General features: G+C 43.0%; 1 protein-coding gene across 1 annotated transcript in view; it reads right to left on the bottom strand.

Annotated features, from left to right (window-relative positions):
* The window catches only part of TSPAN12 (tetraspanin 12), a 35,057-nt gene extending 18,965 nt beyond the window's left edge, over positions 1 to 16,092 (bottom strand). Inside the window, exons 1-2 of the mRNA XM_009332279.1 lie at positions 16,010 to 16,092; positions 15,234 to 15,369 (exon numbers count right to left, since the gene is read on the bottom strand). Of these exons, the coding sequence (XP_009330554.1) occupies positions 15,234 to 15,369; positions 16,010 to 16,089 (216 nt within the window). The 5' untranslated portion in view covers positions 16,090 to 16,092. The remainder of the gene's footprint in view (positions 1 to 15,233; positions 15,370 to 16,009) is intronic.
* Positions 16,093 to 18,487: the final 2,395 nt, after the last annotated feature.

Below are 18,487 nucleotides of genomic sequence, written 5' to 3'. Positions count from 1 at the left end.
TGCAGTAGACATTTACTGCTCCTCACTAAGTCACATGTGGCCAAGATCCTGAACTTCAGCATTCCTGTAGTGTCAAATGGATGTTGTCAATTAGCAGGAGCTAGTTCTCCTGCAACTTCCTCGTTAAGCTTGCTCACCACCACTGTCCGCAGGGGAGGAAGGAAGGAAAGCAGCAGCTCAGTAAAGCCATAGCTTTCCAACAGGAGCATCTCTAATACCTGGAACCTTGCAGAGGCACCATTCCTGCAGTGTCAAATGGATGTTGTCAATTAGCAGGAGCTAGTTCTCCTGCAACTTCCTCGTTAAGCTTGCTCACCACCACTGTCCGCAGGGGAGGAAGGAAGGAAAGCAGCAGCTCAGTAAAGCCATAGCTTTCCAACAGGAGCATCTCTAATACCTGGAACCTTGCAGAGGCACCTGGATTTTTTCTGCAGCAAAGGATGGGTATGTGTGCATGGCTCCATCCCCAGAGTACAGAGCTGCAGCAATGACGGCCTGAGGAGGCTTAAACAACTGTATTTTTCCAGCACATCAGTCCTGAGACAGAGGTGAAGGAACTAGGAACTCTGGAGTTCAGGAGAATCCCATTCCCCTTCCTTTCTTGTGCAAGAGAGTAAACAGGAAAGAAACGAGAACAGAAACAAAGTCATTACTGTGAAAACCACTTTCAGAGAGATGTGTAAAAGACAGAAGGATGAAGGGCCAAGGAAAGATATTAAGCATATTCCCTAAGTAGTCACCAGACCCCGTTCTGCTGGAATACTCTTCATGTGGTACAGTTGTAAGAGTGACCACAGCCGACATCCTCATCCTGCCCTCAAACCTCCGATGCAGAAACTACACACATCAACAGCACGGAAACCCACTTACTCACAGCAAGTGCAGAGACACTGTGAGATCATACTCAGCTACTACAAGTTAAAACCACGTCCAGAGAGGTCTTGCTCTTACGAAAGTCAGACAACCACTTCTACAGGGAATTCATATAGAAGACAAAAAGGACAGTGGGACATGGAACGTATGGAATGGAAATCCAATGAGGATGAAATTCAACCACAGAAGGCGGGTAACCATCAGGTAAATAGTCAAAGACAGAAAAAAAGAAACCAAAAAATGGGGACTACCATTGAAGTAATAGGTTTTGTGCTAATTCAGATGGGTATTTTCAGATAGCTACCTGCACAAAGGCTATCAGAACCTGATAAAGCACTAGAAAAGTACATGGTATTTTCACCTACGCATTAAAAAAAATCAAAATAATTTAAAACTATTTTTAGAAAGATCTGTATGGATTGTCTAAATAGGATCCAAACTTTTAGTCTGAATAAAATTCCTGCACACAGCAGTGGAATCCTGTAAGAGGGTACAAGTTCCATATGTGCCAGTGCTCCATATATGGAGCATATATGCTCTGGCATATGGCCAAAATATCTTCCTATCTCTCTATCTAAGGCTAACAACTGAACTACAAAATTAATTTATCCTAATTAAATTATGACAGGTTTTTTGCTATTCTATTTGCTCTACCAAACTAAGTGAATGACCACCACCACAGAATACATTACAGGAACACGTTTCTTTCTTGATCGTCTCAACCATTTAGATACAAATACAAATAAAAATAGCAAGCACAAGCACAAAATCACTATTACTGAATCTAAGATATTTTGCATTTGCTTAAAAGGTCTTTGTTCCAACAATTCCCATTCAGTTCAGAGAGTAACGGTGAACGGCACACACATGAAGTGCCTCTCAACATAAAATCTCTCCCTCGTGGCTTTCTATCCTGCAGAGTATAGGATTTTTTTTGTTGCAATCGTGGGCAACTGCAGGGAAGGATATAAAGCATGAAGCACAATGTTTTATGGGTTTTGCAGAGATATAATACAAAACTCTTACTGTAGTTCTAGAGATCTTTTGTTTGTCTTGAATATTCCACATGACTCCTGCAATTAATCACTTAATATAATTTGTCTATGCTTTTCAGGCAACAGGTGAAAAGAACTGGTGAAAAATAACCTTCTATTTCTGTTACTAACATGGCAACAGGGTGATGGAAAAACTGGGACTTCAGAAAACACATGGAGGGAATTTGTAAAAATTTTGCTCCTCCTCCCACCCCAGTCCTCATTTTAAATGCCCTTCTCCAAAGTATTTCCAAGAACACAGAATTTTTCAGATATTAGAAGTTAATATTTCCATTGTCAAAAAATTACATTTAGCAAAGGAAAACTAGAGTTAAAACTCTAGTGTCCTGCAGTAGTCTCCTTCAGTGCAACAGCCAGGGCAATGTGAATACCCAGTGCCCTAGTATCAGCCACCGCAATAATCCCACTGGCACAGATACAAAAAACACATGACTGTTCTCCAAGGATGCCCTTTCAAACTCCAGTGTAAGCATTATGCCAGAAATGAAGCTAAGAGCAGGAGCCCTCATAGAAATTTGATGACTTAGGGTACTTAGTGACCAACGAGTCACTATGGCCCTCTGGTGCCAAGCAGCCCAGGCAGGTAAGGGTAGCCATACTACAAAGTTGTGCATACCCAACTATGTTCCTGAATTGATACCACATGGGTTTTTTTGCTCTGCCACAGCTGGGTTCGGTAATTTTTTGCCAATGACCTATGGAATGCCTCATCAGCATTCAGCTACTATAACCTGTAAAATCAGTGGGCTGATTTTACACATGGTATGATCATTTTGTTTGCAGTTTGGAAGTGTGATTTGGAAGCAAGAGTCTAGGCAACTCGCGAAAACACGAACTGACACAAGGTTCTGTGGCAACCCAAATTTCATCAGAACTAGAAAGGCACAAGAGTGGCTTAATTCTTCTTTTTCCTTGCTCAAACCTTTTGGTTTGCACGCTGCATGATGCTCCTGTTACTGGGATTAGGACCCAATTTCATCTGTTCTGACAGCTTCCTAGTTAACTACTGTCATCCTACAAAACCTGAGGAGACTTCACAGTCTACTAAATTCATCCCTAGGGAACAAATATATCCCATCACACAACATACTCAAAATATTGACGACTTCTTAAGCCCACTGCCAGACAGTGAGAAAGCAAGAGAGCATTCAGTATATGAAAGCAAATGGCAATGGCATGCAGGGGCTAATGACTGGAGTCAGAAGTTTCAACACGGTAAAGAAAAGTGAGAGCATGGGCGGTGTTGCAGCTTTTGGAGAATCTGGTCCACAAGACTGTAGAAATCCTTCCATTTTTGAGCAAACGTGCCTTTCTGTGAAGGATCAGTGTACTTATTAATGAATCATCGTTCATGAGCTCTGTATTTCATTTAATAAACATCTTCTTTCAAGCTTTACCACTCTCCTCCCAAGTGTTTTTCTTTTCTCCCAGAAGATATAACTTTCTTTTTTCCCCCTCAGACTCAAGAAAAACCACAACCCTCATGTCAGAGCAAATGAAGAGTAGCTGATCAGCAAGTCCAGCCTCCTCAGACTTGCTGTCTGGTGCTCACACCACCTTCTTGGGCAACGCGGCCCATATGGCAAGAGAGGCAAAGAAAGCTCTGGGAGGGAAGGGCAGGGGCTGAAGGAGATTCCAAGTCTAAAAGACTGGAGTATATGGTATGTAAAACAGATGCCAGAAGGTTTTAAGAGGGTTATGCACAGCATTTCCCAACGGCTAACAGCCTGAGAGCGTCAGCCTTGTTCTACTGAGACACAAGCCATCCAGACATCTGTCTGCACCCTGAGAAACGTCAGATGACCACCACCACAATGCTGGATGACCAACGGGAACCAGACTCTTTCTGTGCAAAACCTAATAAAAAGTCCTTCTTCCCTCAGTAAGTTACAAGCTATGGTTCTCTTTACTTCTGTTACAGTTTAAAAACTTACAAGGTTATTTTAATGATTAATCCAGCTATACCTTTTAAAAATGGAGCAAACACTCATTAAATGGAGTCAGAGAAGTTGCACAGAAAACTGAAATCCTCTGTTTATCCACTCCGGCAGTGCAAACTTTCCCCTGCCCCCCCTTCCTCCCTCCCCAGCTCCCTCAGCCCTGCCCTGAAGGGATTAACAGTTCATTTGTCATTCTGATTTAAAATTTGGTTTACTTGCTTGACAACGCAGAAATTTGTGAGGGATGCAGTCACAAGTCAACAAGGAAATGGGCTGAAACCACCAACTTACAACATTAGCTACTGAATGCCATCCAGTTCTTCAGAATAAATACATTCCACAGCAAAATGATCAAATATCTCTAGTATTTTAGATTTCGCTTTCCCAGATCACCAAATTTTGTCAATCTGTGCAAAATGTCTTGAAGCCTGTGACCTTTGCAAAGTCCAAGTTTTATATAAATAATTATAACTTTTCCCAAAACCTTTATAACTAATTTTCTGAATCAAAACCACTTTTTTTTTATGGCAATGAACATTTTTATTTTCTATGGTATGTGTCCAAGTTCTTTTGATTGACCCATTTGCTTTTTTAAAAACTAAACAAAAATATTTATGAATACTTAGAACTTTGTTCACAGCCTTGATTCCTCTATGAGATATTAATGATCTGTTTTAAATTTTTACTTTAACAGTTAATCTTTGCTTATATAAGGAAACAGGTATTACTTTGGAAATAAGCAAATGCACACTTCAGACAATTATTAGGATTTATTTGCCCAAGACTTAATTACCTCAAGTCAATGAACTCCAAGCAATAAGGGTCATTGCAAGGTCATGGTAAAGTCCTGAACAGGACATAGGTAAAGATAGACGTTAGACCATAATTTCCTTAGGGCTTACAATATTCCCTACCCCCTTCTTCTCCCCTTATTTCATAACACAGCATCCTTCATCTCTCTAACCCCTCTTTATTTTCTACCAAGGAAATTAAACACCATAAAAATGCTTCTTTGGTCAAGAAAATCCTTTTTCCTTGTAAAACAGACCAATTCGGTGCTGATACACACAATAACTCTGCCTCAGCATGCCTCCAAATACTTCAAACATTCCCCATTTTGAGTGAAGAAGTGTTCTTAGATATAAAACCCATACCGCAGCCCCTGTGCACACAGCAAAGTGCCTCTGTGGTTAATTAGTCAAAAGGGCAAGATCAGGCAAGAGAAAGAGATTAATTTACCTGACAGGACATCCACTCCATACTCAGTTTGTGGCAACAAGAATGCAGTTGAATCACAGCATCAAGGCATGCCCCACCAGTGAGGCTGGGCTGTGTTTCAGACAAGACACAGAGGTTTGGCTGGGCTTTGCAGATCTGTTCACTCATTTACTCCTTCCTTGCTCTCAGGGACTCTCCCATTCCCTGTTCCTTTCAGCAGAGAAAAAAAAGCTGGGCAAACGAGCAGTGAGAAAAGAGGAGCTGGGAAGGACAGAGGGAAAAAAGGCACTACGGCAGCAAGACCACGTATCATCTCAGCAGCTGCCCATCTTTTCTCAGTCAAGAGGCAGCAGCCCTCATTCCCATCCTGGTATTACTGCCAGCTCTGTAGCCTCAACAACCCCAGTCCCTTGAACCTACTGTCATATCAGTCCTTGTCTTTTCAATAGTTTCCTGGTAACCACTTCCATCATTTCACTTCACCAACCTTTCTATTACTATCTTCCCTCCTCTGTTCACCAGGGAGTATCACTCCAGAGCCCTTTTCAGCTCTGGTGACATTTCAGTCTCTCCAACTGCTCTGGGCATCACTGACTTTCAAGAACTTGGAGGGAGGAAGCAATATTAACAGCATAATAAGTGGGAACGTGGGAAAACAGAAACAAGGAAGATAAAAGCAACAAGGCTTGCTCCAAAAGCTTTGGATCATGAGGCCAGACACGGTGACACCTAGTAAAGACATCCCCAAGAGCAGGTGAAGTAGTCACCCCCATTAGGTGAGCCTAAAAGCATAGCATGCAGTGAAAAGTGTGTCACAGAAGTCCAGGCAGCATGTTTCAGCATGTTTCATGCTGAAAACATATTGAAACCATAAAATGGCTACTGTCAACAGATATTTATCTTTTAATTTGGCACTCTACCTTTTTTAAAGGGATGAGCAAGTGGCTCTTCACTGTTGCAGAAGTATGCAAAAAAAATCATTTTATTTGACAGCATCATAACTGCACTGTCCAACCTTATTGCTGTAAGTCAAAGGCATTTCCCTGAATAGCCCTCAAGGGGCTGGGCAGTTCTTGTTACTTTGAGCTGCCAGATAACTGCACCAAAAAGTACCGTGCTGCCTCTGCCCTGGTACAACACGGCTGTGCATTCAAGGTAGCTGCTAAGCACCGGGGTGAAGGAAGCAGATCATCACCATGAGCGCAGCAAACATTTGATTTTAAGCCAAGCATTCTCAAGAAGACCTGGACACTCCCACCAGCTCAATTCCTCTCATGCTCCTCCACCCCAACTCTCTTCTCTCCATGCTGCTCAAATACGCAGCTGCTCTTGTTTGTGGTGTGTTCAGTGGGCAGCACCCTTCATCTCTACATGCCTCCCAATAACCCATAATGCTAGGCAACTTGTACTTCTCATCTGTAAACTCCCTCTACTAGCTAAGAAAATTAGGTACCTTTTCAAAGCACTTTATTTAAAAAAGTCTTTTAAGTACATACACAGCGCTGTACATCTACATTGGAGAAGACAAGGTCAATAAAATGCACCTCATGGTTAGACACGCAGAGAGAGAGGTTGACACTGGACCCCAGGACCAACATAGTCCACCCTCCTGTGCTGGGAGCCCTGCAGAGCACACCCACTCCTGCAAAGCCAGGCCCAACACTGTGGCATCACCAACACTGCGGCATCACCAACACTGTGGTATCACCAACACTGTGGCATCTCCAACACTGTGGCATCACCTACACTGTGGCATCACCAACCCTTTGGCATCACCAACACTGTGGAATCACCAACACTGTGGCATAACCAACACTGTGGCAGCACCAACACTGTGGCATCACCTACACTGTGGCATCACCAACACTGCGGCATCACCAACACTGTGGCATAACCAACACTGTGGCAGCACCAACACTGTGGCATCACCAACACGGTGGCATCACCAACACTGTGGTATCACCAACACTGTGGCATCCCCCACACTGTGGCATCACCAACACTGCGGCATCACCAACACTGTGGCCTCACCAACCCTGTGGCATCACCAACACTGCGGCATCACCAACACTGTGGCCTCACCAACACTGTGGCATCACCTACACTGTGGCATCACCAACACGGTGGCATCACCAACACTGTGGCCTCACCAACACTGTGGCATCCCCCACACTGTGGCATCACCAACACTGCGGCATCACCAACACTGTGGTATCACCAACACTGTGGCATGACCAACACTGTGGCATCACAAACACTGTGGCATCACCAACACTGCGGCATCACCAACACTGTGGAATCACCAACACTGTGGCATCACAAACACTGTGGCATCACCAACACTGCGGCATCACCAACACTGTGGCCTCACCAACCCTGTGGCATCACCAACACTGCGGCATCACCAACACTGTGGCCTCACCAACACTGTGGCATCCCCCACACTGTGGCATCACCAACCCTTTGGCATCACCAACACTGTGGCCTCACCAACCCTGTGGCATCACCAACACTGCGGCATCACCAACACTGTGGCCTCACCAACACTGTGGCATCTCCAACACTGTGGCATCACCTACACTGTGGCATCACCAACCCTTTGGCATCACCAACACTGTGGCCTCACCAACCCTGTGGCATCCCCAACACTGTGGCATCACCTACACTGTGGCATCACCAACCCTTTGGCATCACCAACACTGTGGCCTCACCAACACTGTGGCATCTCCAACACTGTGGCATCACCCACACTGTGGCATCACCAACACTGCGGCATCACCAACACTGTGGCCTCACCAACACTGTGGCATCTCCAACACTGTGGCATCACCCACACTGTGGCATCACCAACCCTTTGGCATCACCAACACTGTGGAATCACCAACACTGTGGCATGACCAACACTGTGGCATCACAAACACTGTGGCATCACCAACACTGCGGCATCACCAACACTGTGGCATCCCCCACACTGTGGCATCACCAACCCTTTGGCATCACCAACACTGTGGAATCACCAACACTGTGGCATGACCAACACTGTGGCATCACAAACACTGTGGCATCACCAACCCTTTGGCATCACCAACACTGTGGCCTCACCAACCCTGTGGCATCCCCAACACTGTGGCATCACCCACACTGTGGCATCACCAACCCTTTGGCATCACCAACACTGTGGCCTCACCAACCCTGTGGCATCCCCAACACTGTGGCATCACCTACACTGTGGCATCACCAACCCTTTGGCATCACCAACACTGTGGCCTCACCAACCCTGTGGCATCACCAACACTGTGGCCTCACCAACCCTGTGGCATCACCAACACTGCGGCATCACCAACACTGTGGCCTCACCAACCCTGTGGCATCACCAACACTGCGGCATCACCAACACTGTGGCATCTCCAACACTGTGGCATCACCTACACTGTGGCATCACCAACACGGTGGCATCACCAACACTGTGGCCTCACCAACCCTGTGGCATCACCAACACTGCGGCATCACCAACACTGTGGCCTCACCAACCCTGTGGCATCACCAACACTGTGGCCTCACCAACCCTGTGGCATCACCAACACTGCGGCATCACCAACACTGTGGCCTCACCAACACTGTGGCATCACCTACACTGTGGCATCACCAACCCTTTGGCATCACCAACACTGTGGCCTCACCAACACTGTGGCATCTCCAACACTGTGGCATCACCTACACTGTGGCATCACCAACACTGCGGCATCACCAACACTGTGGCCTCACCAACCCTGTGGCATCACCAACACTGCGGCATCACCAACACTGTGGCCTCACCAACACTGTGGCATCTCCAACACTGTGGCATCACCTACACTGTGGCATCACCAACACGGTGGCATCACCAACACTGTGCCATCACCAACACTGTGGCAGCACCAACACTGTGGCATCACCAACACTGTTCTCAACATCTAACAATTTGTTTGAACCTTTAAAACCCTGATCTGAACATGAAAGAAGCTTACCCCCTATCCTAATTCAAGGCAAAAAGATGTCTAACAATGGTTACTTCAGGCACCTCCTCAAAGAGTTGACCTTTGGACTGAAAATTAGAAATTCAGAAAGCAAAAAAAAAAAAAAAATTAGTCCTATATTATTTTCTTGAGAAAGTTGCTCATATCTGAAACTACTGGGGTATAATAACAATTGGTGAACTTTAAGTATATTTTTGCTTACAAGCGGAACGTCAAACAAGCAGCGTTTCAAAATGCAAGGTAAAAGTCCAGGCCCTTCCTTACCCACTGACTATATGAACTGAAGTTTTAGCACAGTACTGGCTTCTCATCAAGTCTGTACTACAGTACTATAAACCCACTTAAATCAGTCTTTCGAAAGGCAAGCTAACATATCTTGTGAATCTCTGTTTTCCTCGTATTCACACCACATTCATAAATGAGCTGCTGATAAAAGGCACAAAATATGAAAACAATGAACTCCAGTCTCCAACCTGCCTAATTCTAAACTGCACAGGTTTACACCAAGTATGTTTGTCAGGTATTTCTTCCCTTTCAATGCTTGCAAGTTTAATAATGAAGAAATACTTCTGGTTGGTAAATAACAATTTCAGTGCCAAATGTTAGTACAAGGTATTGGAGCAGCTGTGACTGTGGTAAGAGTCCACATGGGTCAGAACAAATATCCTGTATTATTACAGAACAAATAAACTATACTATGTATTATTGCAGAAATATGTGCTGCCAGAAAAAAAAAAGAGACAAATTAATTATCACTAAACTCTCATACTAATTCATGCTAACTGTAGCCACAAGTGCTGCAGAACAGTTGGTGCTCTGGTACTGTAGAGCAGCTAACATTTCACACATAGTAAGAGCCCCTTCTAGGAAGACGTTAGCAGTTACTGATACCTTGCAACATAGCAGATGTCTGAATTTAATAATCCCTATCACCTCTGCATCCACATGGACTGAAATGGGTGTATGGGTATAGAAGAATCTGCTCCAAGTAATGATACAGTCAGTGGTTCCCTGTCATTCTTCAGATGGACTTTACAGAAACCACTTTCACCAACGCTGCATTTAGCTGGCTGAGAACTACTGACATGAATCAGCCACATTCACGTTAGGTTTGTCATGTCTCCAGTTTACCTCTTCAACCAAAATGTAGTATTATTTCATTTTTTCTCTTTATGAAATATTTGCCTGCTTTTAAAGAAAAGATCAGTTTAGTTTAATGATGGCTTGTCTGGTTGTGTCTCAACTCAATTAATAGACAATTTAGTCTGCCAAGTTCCAATTTCAGCTATAACTGAATTAACAAGCTGTTTGACCACACACCAACAGGGTCTAACAATGTTTAGTTCTGAGGAATATTTATTTCTCTGCCAACTTTATGATAAAAATCAGTAAAATGATTTGCCCTATTTACCATCAAATATTTCTAACAGTTTTTCCCTTTGTGAAAACATATGCAGACAAATTTGAATCCTGTGCTGTTTGAATGCTGTAATTACAGAAAACTCATAGTTATAAATGCCAGAATTTGCAATGAAAACTCCAGCCAGGAAAATATTTTCCAGTGGGATTTTCATGAAGCTGTTCTTGTCAAGCAGAGTTTACTCTTGTTGTCTTAATAAAACAAAAACTTAAAAAAAAAAACCAACCCACAAACCCTTAAGGTTACTATTCTTAAAAGAATATATGCATGGGGGGGGTGCATTGGTGGTTTGTTTTTTTTTTTTAGTTAGGCTATGTGCACAACAGACTTTAAAAACAATCCAAAATGTACAGAGCCTCAGAAGAGGCAAAGGATAGTTCTGGATTTGAAAAAATAATTTAAAGAATCTTGTTTGAAAAACTGTAACAAGCACCACAAAACCTGGATTCTAGTTTCTCATCCTTGGACTTTTTATACGTTCAAGTCAGTGACTTGGACAAGTCCAGATCTTTCAGTTCAGGCTGGCACCACAGCCACTTCTAAATGAGGACGTTGGTCATTCACAACACACAACAAAATTGTATTATAGACACTTAAGGAACACATGGGCTCTTTATGCCAACTAGCCTTCAGGACTATGTATTCCTGAAGCAATTAAAATTAAATGATCATAGCTTTAAAATGCTGGTTCTACAAATAATCCAGAACATGCATCTCAGAAGACTGAGGTGTTATATTTTCTTATTATCAAGCTGAGTAAACATTAGTTCAATTTATATCTATGCCCCATGTGAAGCTGGGAAGGTTTCAAGCATTTAACTGCACGATAAAAATTCAAAAACAAATGAATTATCAGGCCCAGCCAGCACGGGTTCATGAAAGGCAGGTCCTGCTTGACCAACCTGATCTCCTTCTATGACCAGGTGACCCGCCTAGTGGACGAGGGAAAGGCTGTGGATGTGGTCTACCTGGACTTCAGTAAGGCCTTTGACACCGTCTCCCACAGCATTCTCCTAGAGAAGCTGGCGGCTCATGGCTTAGACAGGTGTACTCTGCGCTGGGTCAAAAACTGGCTGGACGGCCGGGCCCAGAGAGTTGTGGTGAATGGAGTTCAATCCAGTTGGCGGCCGGTCACGAGCGGTGTTCCCCAGGGCTCAGTTTTGGGGCCGGTCTTGTTCAATATCTTTATCAATGATCTGGACGAAGGGATCGAGTGCACCCTCAGTAAGTTTGCAGACGACACCAAGTTGGGCGGGAGTGTTGATCTGCTGGAGGGTAGGACAGCTCTGCAGAGGGACCTGGACATGCTGGATCGATGGGCCCAGGCCAACTGTATGAGATTCAACAAGGCCAAGTGCCGGGTCCTGCACTTGGATCACAACAACCCCATGCAGCGCTACAGGCTTGGGGAAGAGTGGCTGGAAAGCTGCCTGGCGGAAAAGGACCTGGGGGTGTTGGTCGACAGCCGGCTGAACATGAGCCGGCAGTGTGCCCAGGCGGCCAAGAAGGCCAATGGCATCCTGGCCTGTATCAGAACTAGTGTGGCCAGCAGGAGTAGGGAAGTGATAGTGCCCCTGTACTCGGCACTGGTGAGGCCGCACCTCGAATACTGTGTTCAGTTTTGGGCCCCTCACTACAAGAAGGATGTCAAGGTGCAGGAGCATGTCCGGAGAAGGGCAACAAAGCTGGTGAGGGGTCTGGAGCACAAGTCTTATGAGGAGCGGCTGAGGGAACTGGGGTTGTTTAGTCTCGAGAAGAGGAGGCTGAGGGGAGACCTCATCGCTCTCTACAATTACCTGAAAGGAGGTTGTAGCGAGGTGGGTGTTGGTCTCTTCTCCTAAGTAACAAGCGATAGGACGAGAGGAAATGGCCCCAAGTTGCGCCAGGGAAGGTTTAGATTGGACGTGAGGAAAAATTTCTTTACTGAAAGAGTGGTTAAACATTGGAACAGGCTGCCCAGGGAAGTGGCTGAGTCACCATCCCTGGAGGGATTTAAAAGACGGGGAGATGGGGCGCTTAGGGACATGGTTTAGTGGGCATGGTGGTGTTGGGTTGACGGTTGGACTCGATGATCTTAGAGGTCTTTTCCAACCTTAACAATTCTATGAAAATAATTATGTATTCAGATGTATTAAAAATATCTAACACCATAATATGTATATTTTATGGTCCTTATGCTTTACTAGGTTTTCCAAAAATCCAATTCAATTAACAACATTAGCACTAGCAATTAGCATGCTGCCAGGAACATCAAGATTTGTATACAAGTATCTCTGCATGCCATCATTATGGGCGTTCATGTACTTCAAAAAGAAGATTAAAAGCATGATTGAAGAGGTTGTTAATGTCTTACATGAAGGTTCTTTTCTTTTAGTTCATCTGGTTGTACAAAAGCTCATTTTGTTGATCCATCACTTTTCTGATTAGTCTGATGAATGAAGCATTGACTTACGTCTGCATACTTCTGTGGTATAACACGATTGCATTCATTTAACAATTAATCAAAGACAATGACATACTTAGGAATATATAATTTAGTTTTGCTTATCAGTTTGCTTAGCAAGAGCAAATTCTCAGGCTCCTGAAAATTAAATACTGCAACATAAAATGATAGAAATGTCTTGTTTTGATGTAGTATAATTTGACTGCCTAAACACACTCTAAATAATTTATTTCCAGATGCATTAAAAGCTATGATTTCTTCTTTTCACTGGCAGTTTAAATAAACTGAAGGCCAAAACCAGTTTTAACTTCATTTTCTTTCTAATTAGTTAGGATTTTTTTTTCAAAGCTTATACCAAAAATGATAACTTTTGTTTTCCAGATACTATGTAGCATTGGTCTACATCATATAGTTGCTTTTGCCTTTTAATTAATTTTAATTCACATTAAAAACTATCACCACTATAAAATAAAAAACACTTCATGAAAATAATCTTGTAACCTAACCATAAAAACTAAGGGCTTAATAAGTTTACCGTCTTTTAATACTTTCACTATTTATATAAAACAAAAATATGTACAAAGCCCTTTTAAAGTTTGTAAGAAAGATTACTAGATAAATAAGTATATGGTATGAAATTACGTTAATCCATTATTTTTATGCAAGTGCTCATAACTAAGTAATATCTGTCTTAGAACTTGTTCCCGTTGACTTTAACATTGCAAGGTTAAGATCTAGAAATAAAAAATGCATTACTATTATATTACTATAAAGTATTCAGATTTAACTTAGTGTTTTTCCTAACTATATAGCTTTGAAACAACAATCTTCATACTGTATACGGGCTTAACTAAGATCCAAAAGGAGAAACAGCATTTGCCCTCTTGCAATTGAGGAACGCTTCTGCAGACCTTCAGCTAGAAATCTCAAATAAAGCTTACTCCAACCCTCTCAAATAAAAAAAAGACATTTTAATACAAAACCCCAGTACAGTTTCCCAACTGTTTTAGCTGCAGTTAGAATATTTTCCTATAAAAACAAAGGTTGCATAAATCCCAGCCAACTTTTTACTTTTTTTTTTTTTGTCATTTTGTGCATAATCTGTGAGGTCCAGGTATCATGTACTTAAGCCCGCACAGATCCACAAGAAAAATGCAACCATATGCACTTTGGGAGAACCCAACACACGCTGCAGTGAAAAAACAGCAGGCGCCCAACTCTACTTGTACGAGAGTCCTGGATATTCTCAAGAGCTGAAGGATTTACCTGTCCACTTTCTCCTACTGCAATTTTAGTCAGGTCTGATACATCTCTTTCCCATTCATTGCTCTCACTCTCTCGGGCTTACAGACTGCTTGGAATCCTGCTCATCCTCATGTTAAAAGACAAAGTCCAACTCTGCAAAGGGCTACCAGCTAGACTTCTAAGAAGCATACAGGTACATGGCACTCCTTGATCTCAGTGTTGTCAGTGGTCTAAATATTTTTAAACTCTAAATCTGTAAAATTTGTGCAAGTTTGATGGGCTTTTTCATTTTGTTTTTTGTTTGTTTGTTTTATTGTCCTCAAACTCACTGACTTCCAGTTGAAGAAAAAGGCATTTGGCTCCCTTAACAGTTGAAGCCTCATCACAGTTAAATTGTACATAGAGCCTTGTGCAGGAGAAACGATTGCTTTTCAGCTTCTGTTGGCTCAGTTATGTAGCCTCCAAACAAAGGAAAAAGCTAGGTACTTGGAATTTATTTTTCAACTTGCTCACAACCAAATGCAACTGCAAAATTCCACATCCACGTAAGAGAAGGCAAAGCTTCTGAATACACTCAGAATTAACTTTCATCAGTTACAAATGCTGTTACTTTACACAGACAATCAACTGTGGGGATAAAGCAAAGTCTAGGTTATTTAGCTATTGCACAGCCAAGAGTCAAAAGGGTAGTATAAGGGTTTATTTCAGAGCACTCAGACTCATGTTCCTATAATTATTAGTACTTAAGAGTTTGAGTTATTTTTCCCTTCAGCAACTCCTCTACTAAATGAAGTGGATTTTTGCAAATGAGACACTGCTTGTCTTTCAGTCACAGCATAATGCAGTCTAGGCAATAAATTCTTTCCCACTGTGTGCTTTGCAATTACAATTCCTCACTGATACCATAACTCAACACGGTAATAAAAAATAATCAGTATTTATCTAGTGCCTGTGGATTAAAACTTTTCTTACACTGCTGAAGCAAAGCAGAAGTTAGCCGGTTTTAGAGGTTATGAAACGTACCCAGACAAGGAGCAACAGATTTCTTTTCACTGTTCCACAGTAGCCCAGCATCCCAACTATGATGAGGAAACAGCAGACTGCAATCATGACCGGGTGGACCACAGGAAAGTAGGTCAAAATGACAGCCTCCTCCACCCTAAAACCAATCAGAACCATAACCAAAAAAAGCATAATCACACAAAAATGATACAGAAGAAAAATGTAATATAGCCATTAAAACAAAACCGGTGGATTAGCAGATGTGTTCTTTCCAGCACCTTAACACGTGTCACAGAAATCTCTTCTGCCTGGTTTTAAAGTCAAATGCTGCATTCAGGTACCAGAAAGTAATGCATCATCCGAAATCTCTTTGGAGCAAAGGCGATCTTCCTGTGCTGCCCTTGCACAGTATGTAGCACAATGAGGCCCTGTTCCATCACTAGGGCTCATAAGCACTGCTGTAATAAAACTAACAGCATTCCTAAATCTCTGGACTGATTAAAGTATTCAAAACTAAACAGTAATATAATATGTTGGCAAAGGGCCAAAAATTGATCCCCGTCAGAAGAGAAAGGCACAGGAATAAAACAAGATTGAATTCATTTATTTCCCCCTTCTCTAATTTCAACTGATGGCAGAAATGGTGGCAAAAATACACCTTTCAACAAAACAATAATTAGCTCAACTGAAGGCTTCTTATTTCAGAAATCCTAATTAGGAAACTTGCCATACAGAATGAACGACATATACTGCAATCAATCACCCACACAGATTAATAGGTTTAAGGAAAGCTTTACCTTGTTTCTGCGGTTAAAGTGAGAACATTATTCAGGTAGTCTCTCATCCAAGCAGAAACACCTAATACACTGATGGACATCAACTAAAAAGAAAAGATGAAGTTATTTATCATGAGTTTAAAAAAAATTGCAAGATCATTCATAATTTAAGTAGAGGATCAATCATCAGTACATCTTTCATGCATTCATTTATCCAAACAGTATACTGTCCCCCAAACTGTACTTCTATATGCTCAGAGTTGGTTTGTTGCCCAAGTATTTAGGGAGCCAGTGACAAAAATCTTCTCTTCCAGTATGCATAATTAATGCCTGGAATACCTTCTCTTCCACTCAGTGATGCCACTGCTGGCTCAAGTCCCACCGCTGCACACAACGTACCACAAAAACAACAGGGAGGGATTATGCTGCTAAAATCAGCGACTCTTTCATGGCTCACAGGTGATATCCACCAGTCTGTATGAAACCACAAAGCCATGCTCAGGTACACAGCCAGTGAAGAATAATCTGAAGTCACATACAGGATACAACAGTGTCAGTACACTCACACATAGGAGAGGAGATTTATCGCGGGGTTAAATTTAGAAGAATCTGATTCTCTTGCTCATTCAGATAAAGTAACACCATGAACACTATGCCTCAGTTTCCTGAACTGTAAAATGACAATAAACTCACTGCACTTCAATTATAAACCCCAGATCATCAAAACATTTGGGTACCTAATCTGCCAGGCACTTGAAAGGCATAAAGCCACTACACTTTCACCAGGACTGCTCCTACGGCAAGTAAATCCCTGAGACTGAACCCACCTAGAATTGCCACCACCTCAGCAGACCCAGATCTCTGTCACCTGATGCCATCATGCACTCCAGCACACCTGGGATCTACCCTGATTTTCTTGAGAAGCCAAACCTGAACAACGTGGTCAGAACATACCTGCCACACCGTGACAGCTCTGCTGCTGCTGTAGCAGAACTACCGCTAGAGGACAAGGCATTCTTCAACAGCACTTGTCCATGTGTTTCGCACTGGGCTAGGTAAGTCAGTAGGCCCTTCCTCCTGGAGGAGGGCTCACGTAACAGCAGCAGTCATCGCCAACTTTGTGCGTGCTCTCTGGCCCCAAGAACACCACGTGTCCTCCTGCATGCACAGGACAGATGGAGCACTGCTCCCCAAACAGACGGTGAGAGATGCAGCTATAAACTCCTTTGAGGAGAGGAGGGAACCACTAAGCTTTGCTACAAAATGGAGCAGTTAAGGTTACTAATGCCACTGCTTACTTCTCAAACCATTTCAGGGAATTCAGTTGGTTTATTACACCCAAAGGAGAATTTAGGAATATCAATCTCACATGGCCACCTAAGCCTGAACCACAGTTCAGGGGCTAAACCTGGCAGACTCAGGACTTCAGAAGCACCACTGTCTAGCTGAGGGAGGGAGATCTAAGCATGCTGGCTCTCCTGAATACTACTGTTCTCATGCATTGTATAGGTTTATGCCAGGAAACCTCAGCATTATTGAGGTTTATTATACTAACAGCTTCTTAAATCAGTGAGAAGTGCTAATCTTCCCTGTTGCCTTCAACAGCTAGCTTCCCACACGCCCTCATATTTCCCTAAAGTTGTTATGAAGAACAAGTTAACTGGTTCAAACCTACCATGTAAGAAAAGTCGCTCTGTGTCCTTACTGGCTCCTTTGCCTGCAGCACACCCACAGCAGGCTACTTCTGCCATTAAAATTTCACAAGAAGTCCCACTGGCTACCCCACAGCTTCCTCCTGCTTTTCAAAACTGATGCACAAAGTACAAGCACTGCCTTGGTTCTGGGTGGTGCCAGCAAGAGCCCTGGGTGCCCCCAGAGAGAGCCCTGGGTGCTCAGCATGCTGCAAGCATAGTCCTGAAAGCTAGTGCATGTTACAAGTCTATAACGTACACGCAAGTCCTTTATGTTCTGTGGTATCTATTTTGGCTGGTGCAACAGTAGGAGTAAAGAGTGTTTTCTGTTGTGTTATTTGCAGGAAGGTGCAGGAGCAAGGAAAAGAAGATGACTAGAATCTCCTCCTAGATAAACTCTTCGACAATGGCTACCTCCTTGGAAGAAAGCATCAGGCAAATAGACCACACAAGCCGTAAAAAACATGTTTCTAACACAAAGAGAGGTAAAGAAGACTACAGGCAGCCAGCCTACCTTCTTGTGGTCAAAAAGCAACAGAAAACATTTTTAATCTTCCACATCTTCCTGCAAGGCCTGCTGATCACACAGAGAACGTGTTAGCTCACTCTTCCACCCCATTTATAGGGGTGGAACCAAAGTAACCAAGACAAATTTGGTTACTTTGCTTTATAGCAGTGGCGCTCAGGAGTGAGAAGTCCATCAAAACCACACTCCTCAGCAACTTTTAATAAGAGCCGGATGGTCCTGCTACAAAAACTGTACCAGAAAAATGTTCACTTGCTAAATAATACTCTTCTTCCCATACCA

The sequence above is a fragment of the Pygoscelis adeliae genome, unplaced genomic scaffold (assembly GCF_000699105.1).
Source record: "Pygoscelis adeliae isolate BGI_AS28 unplaced genomic scaffold, ASM69910v1 Scaffold9, whole genome shotgun sequence".
Lineage (NCBI taxonomy): Eukaryota > Metazoa > Chordata > Aves > Sphenisciformes > Spheniscidae > Pygoscelis > Pygoscelis adeliae.
Note: the sequence above shows the minus strand (reverse complement) of the source record. Positions and strands in the feature narration are given on the sequence as shown.